This window comes from Chiloscyllium plagiosum, unplaced genomic scaffold, assembly GCF_037043375.1.
Source record: "Chiloscyllium plagiosum isolate Xiang-an unplaced genomic scaffold, Cpla_swu_hap1 HiC_scaffold_11, whole genome shotgun sequence".
Lineage (NCBI taxonomy): Eukaryota > Metazoa > Chordata > Chondrichthyes > Orectolobiformes > Hemiscylliidae > Chiloscyllium > Chiloscyllium plagiosum.
In genome coordinates this window covers 33970659-33989722 of record NW_028270149.1, presented here as the reverse complement: position 1 = coordinate 33989722, position 19064 = coordinate 33970659, and the positions used below count along the sequence as shown (strand labels likewise).

Here is a 19064-nt window from a genome sequence, read left to right as displayed (position 1 = left end):
AGGAAATGGCAGATATTTTAATCCAAGAGGGACAGAGGGAGGGACGGGGACAGACAGAGGGAGGGACGGGGACAGACAGAGGGAAGGACGGGGACAGACAGAGACGGACGGGGACAGACAGAGAGGGACGGGGACAGACAGAGAGGGACGGGGACAGAGACAGGGAGACAGAGACAAAGAGAGACACAAAAAAAGCAGGAAACCATAGGCCAGTTAGCCTAACATCTGTCATTGGGAAAATGCAACGGTCCATCATTGTTAAGGAAGAAACAGCAGGACATTTAGAAAATCTCAACACAATGAGACTCAACATGGTTTTATGAAAAGGAAATCATCTTTGACAAATTTACTCGAGCTTATTTTGAGGATGTAATAAACAAAGGAGACAAAGGGAAACCGGCAGATGTAGTCTGCTTGGACTTCCAAAGGCATTCAACAGATGCCACATAAAAGGTTACTGCACAAGAGCTCCTGATAGTGGGGATAATGTATTGGTATAGATTGTGGATTGATTTACATATAGAGAACAGAGTTGGAAAGATGTAACATGGAGTGCCACAAGGATCAGTTAGAAACTCAGATTCCCAGAGATGTACAGCATGAAAACAGACCCTTCAGTCCAATTAGTCCATGCCAACCAGCTATCCTAAATTAATCTAGTCCCATTTGCCAGCATTTAGCCCATATCCCTCTAAACACTTCCTATCTGGATGATATACTCATCCAGATACTTTCTAAATGTTGGAATTATACCAGCCTCTATCACTTCTTCGAGCAGTTAATTCCATACATGTACCACTCTGCGTGAAAAAGTCACTCCTCAGGTCCCTTTCAAGTCTTTCTCCTCTCATCTTAAACCTATGCCCTTTAGGTTTGGACTCCCCTACCCTGGAGAAAAGGCCTTAACTATTCATCCGATCAAGGCCCCTCCTGATTTCATCAATCTCTCTAAGGTCACCACTCAGCCTCTGATGGTCCAGGGAAATTAGCCCCAGTCTATTCAGCCTCTCCCTGAAGCTCAAACCCTCCAACCTTGGCAACATTCTTGTGAATCTTTTCTGAATTCTTTCAAGTTTAACAACATCTTTCCTGTAGCAGGAGACCAGAACTAAACACAGTATTCCAAAAGTGGACCAACCAATGTCCTATACAGTTGCACATGAGTTCCTAATTCCTATGCTCAATGTGATGACCAATTAAGGCAAGCATACCAAATGCCTTCTTCACTACCATCTACTTGTGACTCCACTTTGAAGGAACCACAACCCTACACTTCAAGTCTCTTTATATGGCAACACTCCCAGGACTTTACCATTAAGTGTAGAAGTCTTGCCATGATTTGCCCTACCAAAATGTAGCACCTCACATTTATCTAGGTTAAACTCCATCTACCACTGCTTGGTTCATCCTATTGTACCCTGAGGTAACCTTCTTCGCTGTCTACTGCACCACCAATTTTGGTGTCACCTGGAAAATTGCTATCCATACCTCCAATATTCACATTCTAATCATTTATATAAATGACAAAAAGCAGTAGATCCAATACCAATCCTTGCGGCACACTGCTGGTCACAGGCCTCCAGTCTGAAAAGCAACCCTCCATGACTCCTACTTTTGAACCAATTTTGTATCTAAATGGCTAGTTCGCCATGTATTCCATGGGATCTAACCTTGCTAAACAATCGAACCATGCGGAATCATATTGAATGCCTTACTGAAGTCCCAGATCATGTGTTTTAAGACATCCAGCACCTCTGCCTCTGTATTATGCACACTTAAGATATCGTCATTTACTTCTCGAACTTATCTAGCTTCCATATCATTCTCCACAGATGCAAAACACTCACTTTGTATTATGGGGCCTCAAAAATTATTATTTATCATCGATGTTAATGACTTGGAGGTGGGGGCATAGGGTAATGTACTAAACTAGCTGATGATGCACAAGTAGGTGGGAGGGTAAATTCTAAAAAAGAAATAAAGAAACAGATAGGTTGAGAGTTTAATGTAAATGGAGTTTAATGCAGCAAAATATGAAGTCTTGCACTTTCGTACTAAGAAATGAAAATGCAGACTTTTATTTAAATGGAGATAAATGTCAAAATAGTGCAACAAAGTGTGATCTACACATTCTTTTGTATGAAACACATGAAGATTACATGCAGTGCAGCAAGTAATTAAGATAAATTGAATTTTCATAGAATTTTTAAGTACAGAATGCCATTCGACTTTGTGTCTCCTGAAACAGCTACCCAGCTAGTCCCATTCTTCAGCCCTATTTTCCACTAAATTCATCACCTTCAAATATATATCCAGCTCGCTTCTGAAACTTACCACTACCACTATCCCAGGCAGCACATTCCAAATCGTAACAACTCTGAGTAAAGATCTTTCATCTCACTCTCTTGCTGACCACCTTGAAATTGTGAACCCTAGCTACTGACATACTAACTAGTGAAAACAGAATATCCCCCTTTTACCCTTCAAAACTGTTAATACTTTTGAACATCTCTTGATCTTCTCTGCTCCAAGGAGAAAAAAGGCAATTTCTCTCATCTTTATTTTTATCGAAAATCACTCAATCCTGGTATCATTCTAGAAAATCTCTTTTGCACATTCTGGAAAAGATATCCTTCCTTAAATAAGAAGCCCAGAACTAAACACAATATTCCAGGTTATTGGTCTGTCCAATGATTTATAGATGTGTTACATTTTTCCTTGCTTCTATACTCTCTGCCTCTATTTATAAACCAGAGGATCCTACAAGCCTTATGAACAACTGCTTCAACTTGCCTGCCCACCTTCAGAGAACAATGCACTTGCACACCAAGGTCCTTCCGCTCCTGTACTCCCCTCAAACTTGTACCATTGAGTCTGTATCGTCTCTCCGTGTTTCTTCTGTCAAAATGCATTATCTCACATTTCTGTGAATTGAAATTCATCTACCAGGTGCCTGTCAATTTAGCTAAATTATCAATGTGCCTCCAAAGTCGCTCAGCATCATCCTCACATTTCACTATTCTCCCAAGCTTCATAAGATATGCAAGTTTAGAGATTTTGCCCTCAACACTCATCTCCAAAACATTTATATAAATCTGAAAAAGCAAGGGTCCCAACACGAAACCCTGGGGAACACCACTTTCAACACATCTCCGATCTGAGAAATGACCATTTATATCTACCTTCTGTTCATTCCTGAAGAAGGGCTTATGCCCAAAACATCGAATCTCCTGTTCCCTGGATGCTGCTTGACCTGCTGCGCTTTTCCAGCAACACATTTTCAGCTCTGATCTCCAGCATCTGCAGACCTCACTTTCTCCTATCTTATAGCCAACTTCTAATTTACGCTGGCAAGGACCGATCGATTTGGTCATAGCCTTGAATGTTACGACATTTCAAGTGTTCATCCAAATACTTCTTAAAGATTGTAAAGTTTGCTGTTTCAACTAACAGTGTATTCCAGACCCTTACCACCACATGGGTGAAATACCTACTATAATGTGGCAAGCTTCAAATATATCTTCCGAGCTGCATGCTGACAATTCTTTAGCATATCGTAGTACTGCCTGCATTTTACAACATAACCAACATTTCATCAAGATTAAAAGTGTTTCATTCATGTACAGAATGGAGTGACAAGGGAAAGATACTGCACTGATATTACCAAAGGGAGTACGTTAAGCACGCCACCTCGGGGACACAATTATAGTGAAAAAAATTCAGAGGCCATTGGATCTGTCCCAAGTTACAATCTTCTTCACGTCATACATTGTTTTAGAAAAAAAACACTGAATCCAATAATCACCCCTCAACATATTACATATTGTTCAACATATCAAGAAGAACTTGCCAATTTCAATCTTATATTTGTCCAGTATGAACTGTTGTCTTTTGGTCTTATTCTTACAAGCTTATTTTCACAACTTAACTTTTCCTTAACCTTTGGTAACCACTATCAACTGGATACCTCTCAAAGTATTTTTTTTATGTAATTCATTTCTGTCATGTTGCGAAGTGACATTGTAATGTTACCCACCTCCAAGCCTTGAATTGCTCGCTTGTACTTTTATGGTTAGGACAAAACAAGGAGCTCCACATGTGATCTGGTCACAACTCTATATAGTTTGGGTCTTTGATAAGCATTGACTCCATAATTACAAGTTTCTTTGTTAAATTCTGCACTACAATTTAAAGATCTGAATCTTCTTTGTAATTAAAACATCTGTTAAATTTGTGAGTGGCTACAAGTGGATACTACTCCTAAATAAAGTTAAAGCTCTTTAAACAGTTACATATCATAATATTTTCAGAAATTCAATCTTAACATGAAAATAAGTGGTCAACAATTTTTGAAACAACGAGTCTGAAATTCCAGGGTAACTGCTCCAACAGAACACAAGCAGAATGTAACAATGTGTAACCTAAAGCAAGGATACAGGCAATTCTAGATCCCAGGGCTTTTTGAGTGCATCAGATGTGCCCGCTGTGATTTCCATCTAAACAATAAGAATACCATCAGACTCAAATGGGAGCTTACAAAGCCTGAAGAGGAGGCAATTTACTAAAAATTCCCCGAATGGGAAATCTGGTCAATAATTTTAAGTTCACCAACGGTCTGAGAGACTCATTGCCTAAACTGTGAACCTTATCGGGACAAAAACAGAAACTCTGAAAACAGAAAATGCTTTAAATACTCAGCAAGTCAGAAATCTGTGAAGAGACAGCTACATTTCAGTTTAATGACCTTTCATAAGAATTGGATAAAAGTAAGAGATACTATCTCCAATTTTCATCTTGCTTTGGTAAAATATCATCAGTCTGAAATGTTAATTGTTTCATTCTTCACAGATGCTGCCGTCCTACACTTCCAGCATTTTGTTTTCATTTCAACTTTATTGATGCCTTCTTCAAGTCTACGCAGATTGTGCTCGATCAGAAAATAACTAATTCAAATAGATGGTCAGTTGCAGCTTGGGAATACAGTACCTCCAAAATCTTCAGATGGTGCAACTGAACATTCTTTGAAACAACTGTCCATGAGGAATAAAACCACTATTTAAACAGGGAGAAATCCAACAGTTCTGAGTTCAAACCAACTTCTCCTACTGCTCTTAGGCAATCTAACCAATTGTTTCCTTATTGATCTATTGAAATTTCAGGGTAAATCGTCATTCTTAAACAATTTTAATGCATAGTACTATCTTCTATGAGGTTTTAATGTATTTCCAAATGTGAGACAAATTAATTTCCACTCTTTTTACATACCTTTGTTGAACTGCCTTCAGAAACGGTGGCTAGGTTCCAAAGGATTACATAGTGAGTGCACTGTAGTGCATGAATGACAATCTAAAAAGCAAGTATACAATATTTCAAAATAATACTTTCTAAATATATGCTATAACTTACAAAATAAAATACAACATAAAAGAAAGCTCGGCAAAGTCAATGCTGGAGTTTTAAAATTGAATTATTACCTGTTCTGGCATATCTCCATTTTCAATACCAATCTTCAGCAGTTTGTAATTGCTGCCAAATAAGTCCCATCTTGTAAGGTCGTGGGCACTGGAAAAACAAATGAAGTTTGAAGTTTATAACCAAAACTCACCAAGATGTCTATAACAGCAAATGCATTAGATTTTCTCAACCCCACAAGGCACAGAAACTGACCATTTGGTCCACCCGCTCCATGCCATTATTTACAGACCACATAAGCTTCCTCTGTCCTTTCCTCACCAAAATCTATCATAGTGGCTCTCTATTCTTTCCTTCCTTCCGGCATCAAAGCATTTACACTATTTCCTTCAACTAATATCTGTGCCATCAGTTTCTAATTCTCTCAACTCTTCCTTCTGGTATCCTTACTCATTAAATTGAGGCTCTCTCATACTGATGATCTCTAATTATGCTCTTCCCCAGAGAGGAAACACTGACTTAGATCTTCCAATTAGTAGCACTGCAGATATGCAAGCTGCTGACTATTTAAACCACCTGCAATGTTTTATATTAGAGCCTTTGGACTTTGGGATTTGACCTCCAGTTTGGATCCAGTGACTTTAGTACGCTGCGTTTTATGAATCGTTGAAAAAAGACAGAAACAGCACTTGGAAAACATGAATGAGACTGGCAGGAGAAAATAGATATACAGGAACCAACGAGAGTTTAACATGCAGAGGCTACATTCCACGAATAAGGATGATCTTACAACATGGATCTAATAAGTTTATGATCATAGGACTATGCCTTCATATCAATTACTACTGCAATTTTCATGCATACTAAGAGCTGTAAAAAGGCAGTATTATATCCAAAGACCTGTGTCTAACTTCATGACAAGTATGGACACCAGTGTCCAATGGATTCTAAGCACCATTCTCTTATGCATAAGCAACAGAGGAGCACCAGGTATACAACCAAAACACCTGGTCTTAACCTTGGTCGAGATCCACAGCCAATTAATCAGTTTTATTTTTGCAAATCTTCATCTGAATCAGTCTACAATTAGTTCAGAAAGTGATTCTAGCTCGAGCAGCATAATCTTTGAGAAAAGGCAAACACTTTCTGATACCTGGATTAAACTTTAGAAAGATTACCAAAAAAAAGGAAAGCTGGCCAAACGTTAATAATAATTTATAGATAATAGGTTAATTATTACAACGTTTAATTTAGAAGTCTTTGTAAATCTTATTACAAAATTTAACACAAAATTGTATTATTCGAAATTTTATGGAGAATGGACGAAACTTCAGAAATGCTCTGCAAAGCAAAACAATATACAGGTCCCAAATATAACTGAATTGAGATTCATTTTATATATTAAGAAAAAGCACAGATGTATTCTTAAAAATAAGTTGATGATTAGATCATGAACTGCTCATAAAGTCCGATTGACTGGTCATGTATTAAAATGTGCAATGGTTCTATAATTATTACATTACTGGAAAAAGACGTTTCAACAAACCAAAAAGATACTCAACTGCACCAGCAACAAATGAAAAGCAGTCCAAACACAAAATGCTGAATCAGCCAAGTTAACTTGTATTTGTTAGAAGGAACAGAATGTAAGCACTTAAATAATGTGTTCACTCTCTCTTTTAAACATATGTCTTCCTCAACATCTCCAATTCAACTGATAGATCATTCAATTAAAGGCAAATAAATACTTGGAATTTAATGGACACAGAAACTTATTTTAGCTCAATCTCAAAATTTCAGGTTGTATAGGGAAATTAGTTTTCAAATATTGTGGAGTAATTTTAACCTAACCCCTCGGCGTGAAATTGACTTGATCCAAAGTGCGGTTGTTGAGGCAGGAATAAGATTGGCCTTACCCAGTGTATCAGATTAAAATGATCTCTATTATTTCATTAACAGATCTGCAGTTGGATATTGTGGATAAGAATCTAACCCATCTCTCATTGTACTGAAGGAGTATCCATGTTCCACAATATATCAAGGGAAGAATTATTTTTCTTCGAAACACTATTTATTAATAGACACATTATACCAAACAGCTTGGAGAAAGTGAGGACTGCTCATTCCTGATAAAGGGCTTATGCTGAAACGTTGATTCTCCTACTCCTCAGATACTGCCTGACCTGATGTGCTTTTCCAGCACCACACTCTCAACTACAACAAACAGCTTGCTTAGTTCTGTTACTGCAAAAAATTTGAAATACTATGATTGAAGTGTTATTACTTACTTTTGTTTGTTTAAACATTGAGAAACCAATTTATATCTTTTTCAAGTTATAAGCAAGAGGACATGAGACTTCAAACTAAGGGTAGTCTCTCAGCCCTGGAACACATCTGACACTTCACAGACAGCCTCAACACAAGAAACACTGAAGGAAATCAGTTCAGTGAGGCTGGTCTGACCATGTACAGCACCACCCACCTGGCTGAAGACAAAAGCAGCCCTGATAGAGGAAATCTAAATCACAGGTAAGACTCAAGGAGTAAATTAAATCTTTGGTGGCACGTTGATGGGTAACACCATGGCAGGCTTACTGAAATGCGTCAGGTGGCATTCCCTAGATAAATCCAGGTCTGAAATATCATCACTATAATGAAAACCTGGCTTAAAGAGAGGCAAGATGGCAGTTTAACATGTCTGGATATTACATTTTCAGGCAGGATAAAGTAGTGGACAGAAGGGAGGGGCATAGCATTATTGATTAAAGATTCAATCACAGCTCCAAGGAGGAATGATGTACTGAGTGAAACATTAAATGAGGCCATATGGGTTGAGCTCAGAAATAAAGATGACAGTCTTTGGTGGCATGGTGGCTCAGTGGTTAGCACTGCTGCCTCAGAGCACCAGGGACCTGGGTTGATTCCGCCTCAGGCGACTGTCTGTGTGGAGTTTGCACATTCTCCCCGTGTCTGCGTGGGTTTCCTCCAGATGCTCAGGTTTCCTCCCACAGTCCAAAGATGTGCAGGACAGGTGAATTGGCTGTGCTAAATTGCCCATTGTGTTAGTTGCATTAGTCAGGGGTAGGGTAGGGGAATAGGTCTGGGTGGGTTACTCTTCAGAAGGTTGGTGTGGACTTGTTGAGCTGAATGGCCTGTTTCCACACTGTAGGGTATCTAATCTAATCTTAACTTCTAAGTAAACACACCAACATTCTGTTTTGACATTATATCATGTTCCTAACCTTAAACAAGGTGCATTTCCCGGTCTAATCATAACAAGAAAATATGTAAATCCTCAATGGCACACACAGAAACATACACACTGATGAACTTTCCTTACTTGTGGAAAGCAGTGATCCTTTTCAATGTGCTCAGGACCTGGTAAGCATCATCCTCATCAAGTTCTTCATCCTGTTCCAGTATCAAAATTAGTTATACGTGTCCCAAGTAAGAGCAAATTGTTTTAGGTATTCTCAACTCCCTTACCAACATACTAGCATGAGTAAATATATAGATTTATTGTATTAATAGATAACCTAGTTTAAAAAAAAACTTACCGATTCACTCAAAATTGTGTTTTTATATGTTAATCTTACACAGAAATATTGGCACAGCAACACCTCCACCAAGAATATTTTTGTTCTCCTAGTACTCAAAATATGGATGTGCATTGCAAGGTACATTGAAGATTCAGTGTTATTGTGTAAAGTTAGAAGAAAAATCATACTATGCTAAAATTCAAATTTTACTGAGTGTTTCTGCAAAGGTTAGTTAACATATCATATTGGGGGGAACACATTACCACTTGGCAGAGTTTCCTCAGTGTTAGTTGGTTTTAAACATAAAAGATCATTTGTAAATACATATAGAAAACAACTGAATACTCCCAGTCATAAACACTAAACTCTACCGAAATGTGGAATCACTGTCACAGTTGGTATGTGATCACCAAACAATGCCAGCTAAAAATTGCACCTATTGCCACTTGGTCATTAAAGGATTGCACCTGGCTAAGACATCCACAATCAAAGCTTTCTTTCCATAAATGGCTAACGTAGCTGAAACATTTCTGAAGTTTATGTTTCTTAAAATATTAAGTAGAGAAAATAAATAAATTTTTCAAGAAGTTGATAGGATAATTAAGTATTACATTTATCAAACGTTAACAAAAAAGTACAGAAACTTTCACTGTAACCTTACTAGCTTCATCCTGAAAGCTGCTAATAACTCTTTAAAGTTTTCAAGAATGTGAAACTTTCTCAAGCATTAGACTGAATGAAAACAAATATATTTTCCTTAAATGATTGCTTTGAATATATCATGAAGTGCAACAAATATTAGATGATCAACAGCTCAGAAGTATTTCATAACATATGCTAGAGATGGCTGTGAACTACTAAAAACTGAAGAAATTTCAAAATACACGGCAAAGCATTATGGCCAAATTTTTGCTGGAATATAGCATTTACAGGCATGTGCCAATGGACTACTTTTCTCTGTATCCTTCAGCTCATTAGCATTCTACCCTTTACAGGTCGAGGAAAACGTGAGCACAATGGGACAACTGGATCTTCAGTGGCTGACGGGGCCAATAGTTTCCCTCTTTGTGAGACTTAAAGGATACGAAATATAGAATTTGGAAAACAAGGTGAATTAGAGTGAATGATTTTGCTAAGTTAAGCCATTGCAAAAATAGGAACAAAAGAAAGAGTGGATGAAGAAGGATGTGTTTTGAGTGATCAGAATGAAAGAACTAAGCATATAATAATTAAAAACCTCTCAGAAGAATGCACAACATACTTTATACTGTTCAGTTTTTGGGCTGAAGCTGTAGATTGGGCATTCCATTAACAATTACACATTGTTAAATGAGTAATTATTTTATTAATTTCAAACCTTAAACTTTCTGCTGCAAATTTAATGGGAAATGAAAATACAAACTTAAAAAGTTACAAAATTTCCAGAAGGTTGACTGTGAACCACAGTTTTTGCAAGATGAACAACAGCAAGATGCATCTGAATCAGCAAGGTATGTAAATCCATAATTTGCAGAGTCTCTCTTTTTCCTGAACTTGCTGACTGATTTACACATAGTGGCAGTATGCACCATGAATATACCAATGTTTTTCCAGCTGGTTTTGGTTTATTCATTTTTCAAGTTTTGTAATGTAAAATTATCTGCTTAAGTAATTTATTTTATTTTGTAATTGCAAATTCTCAGAAGTAAGCAATCACTCCTCATTTTATCGGAAAGTGAGGACTGCAGATGCTGGAGATCAGAGCTTAAAAAGGTGTTGCTGGAAAAGCGCAGGTCAGGCAGCATCAAAGGAACAGGAGAATCGACGTTTCGGGCATAAGGCCTTCTTCAGGAATGATTTCTGAAGAAGGGCTTATGCCCGAAACGTCGATTGTCCTGTTTCTTTGATGCTGCCTGACCTGCTGTGCTTTTCCAGCAACACATTTTTAAACTCCTCATTTTATGGTTAGTCTTTCAATTAATCTGTAAAGGATAATAATGTAAAGTATTGTGTGTCTCCCTTCATAAATGCAGAAGGCATTCTTTCAATAACAATTTAATTATTGAATAAGAATACACAAATTAGTAATAATTTATATTAGACTATTTTGGTCTGAAATTTTGGAAGGATGTTAAGGACAACAGGAAGTTAAACACAGAATAAATGATTTTCCCATTCATGGAAATGTAATTGAATATGCTTAAAATTTAGAAGTAAAATGTATTCCTGCAAAGTTGTATTTAAGACTATAGTAAAAAAATCTCATCTTTAATGTTACAGAAACGATTACTGAAATCACTTCAAAAGTTAATTTAAAATAAATTGAAATTAATTTTGAAGGTTTCAAAGAATTTACATTGCTATACTCTGAAACTAAATTCCCATTTTCAAAATTAACTCAATCCGAATAAACAAAATAAGCTTCAATTCTGCAATTATGTGCGACAAATTTTACACGCCAATTGACTCAACTTTAATAATAAAGTGTACTAAAAACAATTTCTATTACATTTGACTGTAAACTTACTTAACTAGCAAAACAACGACTGTATTAAACCATTTTATTAACTGACAAGTTAAGGAACCACAGAACCAAATGTATTTCTGAATAATCTTTCAGATACAAACCTCTTGTAAGAAGTCTTCAAGCATATGACTGAACTTATCTACCAATTCATCAATTAGCTGGCTTCTTGAGATATCCACTCTGTTGAATATTGTGTATTCATCATTGCAGAGGGCATGGTAAGTCTTCGAACAAGCTTCTAAGACATCAGTGTCCACATGCTTTTCTACAATATTTTTCAGTTGCCTCAACAATGCGTCCAAGTGCTTGAACAAAAGTGATAAAACAATTTATATTAGCATGATGACTAAAACTGAAGTTTTGCTTCAGACAAATTGGCAGAAATTACCATTTAATAACAGTGAAAGAGTATCTATGCTGAATGTATGAGACTTTGATTTTATTTTAAACTTATTCCAATAAACTTGTGTTTCTTCCCATGGGAGAGCAAATTAATTGGGATGGTATGAAGTCGTAAGCTAAGGACAAAGATTGAAACTATTTTATTAATACTATCATTATGCATAGAAAGGACTTAATACTGACAAAAAATATTAATGCTGTAATTAAATAAGGAAACATAAAATTTTGGAAATATACAACAATTCTATCAACAAAAAACACACATTAAAAGTGTAACTTCTTAATCTTAGTTGAAGAATTAACAGGCCTGCAACAAAACATGAGCCTATCTTTTTGCTTTGTAAGCGCTGTTGAACTACCATATACACTTGTGTAAAAGTTATTTCCATACAGTTAATGTGTCTCAGGGACTAATGTGTTTCATTTAGGTCCAGAAAAGACTGCTGCAATGGAATAAAGTACAAATAAACAAAAGAATTTATATTAACATGATCATTTCTTTATTTTATAACATGAGACACAATATACATATATGCTATATAACTGTAACACTTCAGTGAAATCTGGTCCTAGTCTTCCTCACCATGATCAGTCATGTCACAAAATTTAACATCATCTTCATTATTAGTAATTGTCCTTGGTATGGTCAAGCACTTTCAATCTTGCAATTCTTAAAAAAAACATTGCAATAGAATTATTTCCACCTGTATATGACCCATTAGCAGTAGTTCTTATGATAGTACTCATACTTGTCTTTAGTGAACATGTTTTTCGATTTTCAGCATCCCACTGGTTGACATCAGATACTTCTTTTTTGAGGGGTTTATTTAATTTTGAAAACTCCAAGGGATGTACATTGTCAGCAATAACCACCAGGACTGGTTTGATCTCACATCACGAACTACACTGCTGACACGATGGATATAAACATCTTGCAGATGAGGAAATATTTTCTTTTGTGTTGTCCTTCCAATCTCAAATTCCACACTTTGCTGACACCCCCCCCACTCCTCTTTTCTCCTACTCCTTTTTCAACGACAGGCCTTTCTAAAATTTATCTTCAAAAAGAACATGCACTTGAATACCACCATAGGTTTTAATTTCGTTCCATGTGAGATGCAAGATGGAATCACTGTGAACCATGTTTTCTCCTGGCCCTTACAATGCAGACTTTCAATATAAGTAACAGGCTTGTTATCCGGCATATCACAGTTCATCAGCCTTATTCTTAAGAATTTTCCACGCAGGAGTCCAATTTATACGGAATCTTCTCGATGTTAATTGGCAAGTCAGTAAGCATTGATGATTTGATCATAAACCTCAGATGCAGAAATTGTGAAATTCTCATTTTCTGATGGAGTGCTACATCATACCTTTTCATGAATCTTGTGCACCAGCTGGCACTAGCCTTTAACTCTGAAATACCATCTTTCTTCAATTCTGAGGGTGTAAAGTCGGATAGTTATGCAGGAAATAACACAACCTTTCCCCTGATGTGGCACACAATTAGTCTCATTAATTGGTTAAGAATTTGCAAGACGGAAAATCTAAAGGTTCATACCCATGCCTTGAAATTAATGAACTATAATAATCACAAATAATTAATAACAAAGCTGCTTTGAGAACTTATGGTTGACCTTTATGCAAAGTATAGAGGAATTTTTTTGAGACCAAAAGTCATAGGGTCAGCTTTTACACTAGCATATACGGTAGTCTGTATTTCCAGCACTTCAAGTTGTATTTCAGATTCATAACTCGGTGATTTTTGATTACCCCATCATTGTTGTAGTATTAAAATGCCTATTTCCGTGAGGCTACAAAATTCAACTGTTCTCTTTCAAAAGACAGTATAGAATATACAATTAATTCCTAAGTTTTATATTAAACTTTATGAAATTAAGTTCAAGTTGGACTTTACAAAATCTAAACAGTGATACAAGAACACTAGTATATAAAATAACTGTTCTTTCACCTTTTCTAGTCGACCAGTTGTATAGATCTCCAAATCAAAAAACAGTGGTAACTGTAAAAGATTCGTCACTTTCTCTGCGTCAACTGCATACTGTATTGAAAATGGGGAAGGGGGGAGATTGAACACAGTAAACAATAAGTATTCATATCTAAATAAATAATTCAACTAATGTTCAACAAAGTTGAATATAAAGCATTACAGCACTAAAGAGTGTTTTTGATCCTTTACTCAGGATGTCAAGTGTTGGTTCAATGACAGCATTCTCACCTTGAGACAGAAGGATGTGAATTCTCTTTTAAGACTTGAGTACACAATCTTAACTGATAACTCAGTACAACACCAAGGAAATACTGTCCGTCCAAGATGTTACCTTATAAATCAAGAAATCTAATTCCCACCTTCCTGCTCTCGACAGAAATCCTACTGCACTATTCAAACACAGGGTGGGGAGTTATCCTGTACACTACCCAACATTTATCCTTCAACCGTCATTACGAATTGTATTATGGGACCTTGCTGTAATTCTCTAAATTACAATAATGACTACATTGCAAAAGTAATTGATTGCCCATGAAGCATTTTGGGGTATTTTGAGATTGTGAAACACTCTGCATAAATGCAAGTTCTTTATTTCCTTCTTTTCGTACAATTTACTCAGTACTCAGAATTTCCTCTCTTCAGAAGGAATTGTTTGGACCAGAGAACACTATGAACAATATTGCTGGTGACTGTATAAGAAACAGTGATTCTGTTTTTTGTGAAGAATGGCTTGAGGACAGAAGTACAAGATTTAGATTAATATGCTATATAAATGAAAAAAGGCCACAACCTGAGCCTCGAAATGCAAATAGCATTCAAAAAATGAAATCAATTCACTAATTTTTTTATTATGCCGTAAATCAACTGCAAAAAATGCAGAAGGCAAACCAAAGACATTTCTCCACTGGAAAAAGAACTGAAGGATCAATCACCCCAATATTCATGTGCATTTCTTACCATGTCGAAAGCCAATAGATAGAAGGGTCTAGCTTTTCACTTCTATACTTTTAGCAGCAGCATAGTACACAGCACAGAAAAACTACTTAGACTAATAGAAACATAGAAAATGGAAGGAGTAGGCCATTCAGCCCTTCGAGCCTACCCTACCATTCAGTATGATCATGATTGATTATCCAACTCACTTTCTTTCCATATCCTTTGATCCATTTAGCCCTAAGAACTATGTTTAACTCAGTCTTGAAAACATTCTGTTTTGGGCATCTACAGCTTTGAGAGAGAGAACTTTACAGACTCACCACCCTATGGATAAAGACATTTCTCATCTCAGTTCTAAATAACCTATCTGTATCTTCAAACTGTCATCCCCAGTCATTGGGAACATCCTTCCTGCATTTACCCTATCCAGTCCTGTTCAATTTTTTTTTAATGAGGTCCCTGTTCGTTCTTCAGAACTTCAGTGAATACAGACCTAGCTGACCCAGTTTCTCTTCATAAGTCAGTGCTGCCATCTCAGGAATTTCGTTTAATACTTTTAAGCTTTTGGGTCCATTTCATTCTGCCATTCTTGTTTGAAAATTTGTGAATTGATAAATCTGAGAGTCAACTTTGTCTGTCAGTTTACAAACATCACAAAAATTAGAGATAGAAGGCAATCGTTCAGCCATCTGGCCAATGGTAAAAACTACAACCATTAACTTGAATTCAATTTTCCTGCCCTTTTTATTGGTATGGTTGTAGGTCATTCAGCATCTCAAACCTATTCTGCCAATTTCATGATTGATCATGACCAAGTACTCACCATGATACTATAACCCTCTGTAATTTTGGCCTCAGCAAAGTTGATCAATCTCAGTTGAGAAATTTTGAACTGACTATTTGAAGATTATGCCCCCTTGTTCTGTACTCTCGCATAAGAGGAAGTTTCTCCCTAACTGCTCTCGCAAATCCTTTTATCATTTCAAACCTCAAATAGATAATCCCTTAATCTTGTACACCTAAGGAATTATGTATTATGCCACTATATTCCAATCTTTTCAAATCGAGCAGAATCCTGGTGAATCTTTGTTGCACTACGTTCAAGGTTACCATTGTCTGCCTGTGATACAGGGCCAAGAACTCAATGCAGTACTCCAAAATAGATCGAACCACAAATTGAACAGCTATAATATCACAAACATCACTTTCGACATACAGAAAAACATCTGTTAGCATCAATTTTCTTACTATTTCCATCCAACAGCTTTTAATCATTTCTGGGCTTGGACCTTAAAATCTTCATTCATCCAGTGGCTAGATGGTCATTTTAAAGATAAACATGATCTATTTTTCTTGGTCTTCTATAGCAAGTGTGGTGTGTTGAAGAGAACAATAGTTGAAAAAGAAAAACACCAATTTGCAATGCACTTTGTGAAATTTTGATTGGCTTTGCTACAGTGAAAAAAATCTTCGCATTTGTCAAGTAGACAGGGGTCATTACAAGGGTATTAAATCTGGACTACATGTGGCTCTTGTATACTGCATTACAAGAAAACATGCTTATTTCCAGAGATATTCTACCGCAATAAAGACTATGAAACACATTAAAATTAAAAGTACCTTTGCTAAGAGCTGTGGAAGGACAGCTGAAAACTGTTCTGTAATTCTGGTCCGATCATCCAACTGTGTTTTTTTCTCTTTTGCCGTCAATACCTGTCATTGCAAAATGCAGACCATCAATTGTGCAAATATATACATTCTTACTTTAACGGCACCCCTCTTCTACTTTCCCTGTCTTTCCTCAAAGCTACAAATCCTTAAAAACGTATAAAAAATGGTAGAAGGTCCATAAATATTGGTTGGAAACAAAAATGCATTTCTGTTAATTTCTCACCGCAGACTGAAACCCTCTTCTTTGCAACTATTTGTCACATATCTATTATGCATGGACAGAAAAATTCCTTACTCCAGAAATACTTCTGTTTGAGCATTTTCCAGGATCTAAGGTTTTCACACTTGGTTAAACCTTTGTTCAGTGCAAAATCACTTCAGAATTCAGATAAATTATCAATGTGCTTGTTTGTGTGCAAAATACTAAACAGCATTCAGCAAGGGAGAATAAAATCAAAATATTCTGTAAAGTACAATAAACACTATACGAATTGATTAACATATTCCCTTATCCATATAAAACAAAGGACAAAGCGTAATTTACATTAAAGTTTGAAGAACAAACAACTAATACTTATATGAAACCTTTAAGAGAACCAAGATGCACTATGGCTCTTAACAGGAAAATTACCATTCATATCTCAACACCAAACTATAAGGAAATATTAGGATATTGTCAAAGAAAAACGTGGGGTGTGTGAGAAGGAAAGAGACACAGGCAAAGAGGACAGAATTGGAAAGGATTTGGAGGGTTAGAGGAGAAAAGGAAATGCAAGATCACACAATAGATTTGAAATTAAGAGTGGGAATTTTGAAACTGAAGAGCTGCTTAACCAGGTGTCAATGTAGGTTACTGAAGTCAAGGGTGATAGGTGAACAGAACATCAGAGAGAGTTTGGATATGCGCAGCACAGTCTTAGATTATCTTAATTTTACAGAGGGTGGACTATGGGAAGACAGACCTGTGTGCATTGGCATTGTCAAGTTGAGAGATAAAATGGGAATGGATGTGACTTCAGCAGATGATGAGGCAAGGATTGAGTCAGGCAATGCTACAGAAATAGAGATAAGCTACCTTATTGATAGACACAAACATGTGGTTGGAAGTTCATCATGAATCAAATATGATACTAAGATTGCAAGCAATGTCAGGTAGTTGCCAGAAAGTGTGAAGGCTCGATTGCAGCAGGAAAAGAAGATAGTAGCTTTAATCTTTTCAGTGTAAAAAATGCGAGAAAATTCTCTTCACTCAGTACTGGTGTCTGACAAGTAGCCTGATAGTTGAGATTCACTGGAGGGATTGAGTGGAGGCAGGAAAGAGTAAACATAAAAACGATATCCAACCATGTGAAGTCTTAAATAAACAAACTATGCAGTCTGCACAAGTACTTCAACTGTACTACATTGAAAAATGAAATGAGTAAGCATCTTAGATAAGACAATATAAATGTCATACCTTTCTACCTGAACCTCTACCAACTGGAGGATGGCACTCCACTGTTTGCCGAATTGTGCACAGCATAATTTCAACAAGTGCGCTCTCCTGTCTATCAGTCAGGACTGACAAGAAAAGAATGCATTGTTAGCTTTATTTGCAGAGAATGATGCAAGAAAAGCAACTGATTTTTTACACTATTTTCAACAATATGCAACATTAGATGAATGTTGTTTCAACAGTTATGCAACAACATTTTCATTAAATCTTCCCTGTGTCCTTTACAAAGCTCTGTTAAGCCTGTAGAAAATAGATTAGAGACAATGTTACTTCTGTGTCTCCTGAACAGTATTTAGCAAGGGTCAAAAGAGTCAAAACACCCTTAAGTACAAGCACCTGTAAGTAAATGCATGCAAGAGTTTCTGATAAAATTGACCAAACCAGAAATGACCCAGAATAGAGTTGATGTTTATTTAATTTAAGGCCTACCAAAATTTAAAATCACATGTCCATTAAATTGGTTAAATTTCTGAAGTATTTTCACAGAAAAGTACTACCATTTCTAAAATGTGAAGGAATGTTACTGTGAACAAGCTTCAATAAAATATCAAGGCAACTCATGGGAGCAATAATCCTTCAAAATTTGAGCTGATAGTCTTTTACTTGAATTACAGATTAAATAGTAATGGGATGTTGAAACTCCGACTGGGAATTTCAATGGTCACCAACACCAGTTTTATTTTTAGAGCTTATTTAATAAATAAAAGATTAATTTCCATATCTGCCAACCTGGAATTTGAACTGATGTCTGGATCATTTGTCCAGACTTCTGAAATGTTAAAAACTGCTAAATTACCAGAAGAGATTAAGAATTCCAATTCTCAAGATGTCCTGGGAGTTTCAACACATCCACAGAGCAGAACAGGCCACAGTTGACAGTTGCAGAAAGGGATGCACCTGCAGGGTCATGCGAGCATGAGAGAGAGACTGGAAATCAGGAAGGGCATGAATAGAAATCCTACAAGGAGGAGATAAATGGGTGGGAACAGGGGAAAGAGAATCTGAATTGGAAAGAGCCACTGTAGCAGACTCCGAGCAGTTGTAGTTCAAAGTAGATCATCAAAGGTTGGGGTTAAGGTTCAGAAGCATCGG

At 36.5% G+C, this 19064-nt stretch overlaps 1 protein-coding gene across 5 annotated transcripts in view; it reads right to left on the bottom strand.

Moving 5' to 3' along the window:
- The window catches only part of LOC122557312 (STAG2 cohesin complex component b), a 164017-nt gene that overhangs the window by 31972 nt on the left and 112981 nt on the right, over positions 1-19064 (bottom strand). For all 5 annotated transcript variants that reach the window (XM_043704887.2, XM_043704886.2, XM_043704885.2 and 2 more), the window contains 7 exons: positions 17934-18037; positions 16427-16519; positions 13832-13921; positions 11559-11762; positions 8753-8823; positions 5475-5562; positions 5266-5346 (listed from right to left, as the gene is read on the bottom strand). In XM_043704887.2, coding sequence (XP_043560822.1) covers positions 5266-5346; positions 5475-5562; positions 8753-8823; positions 11559-11762; positions 13832-13921; positions 16427-16519; positions 17934-18037 — 731 coding nt within the window. The remainder of the gene's footprint in view (positions 1-5265; positions 5347-5474; positions 5563-8752; positions 8824-11558; positions 11763-13831; positions 13922-16426; positions 16520-17933; positions 18038-19064) is intronic.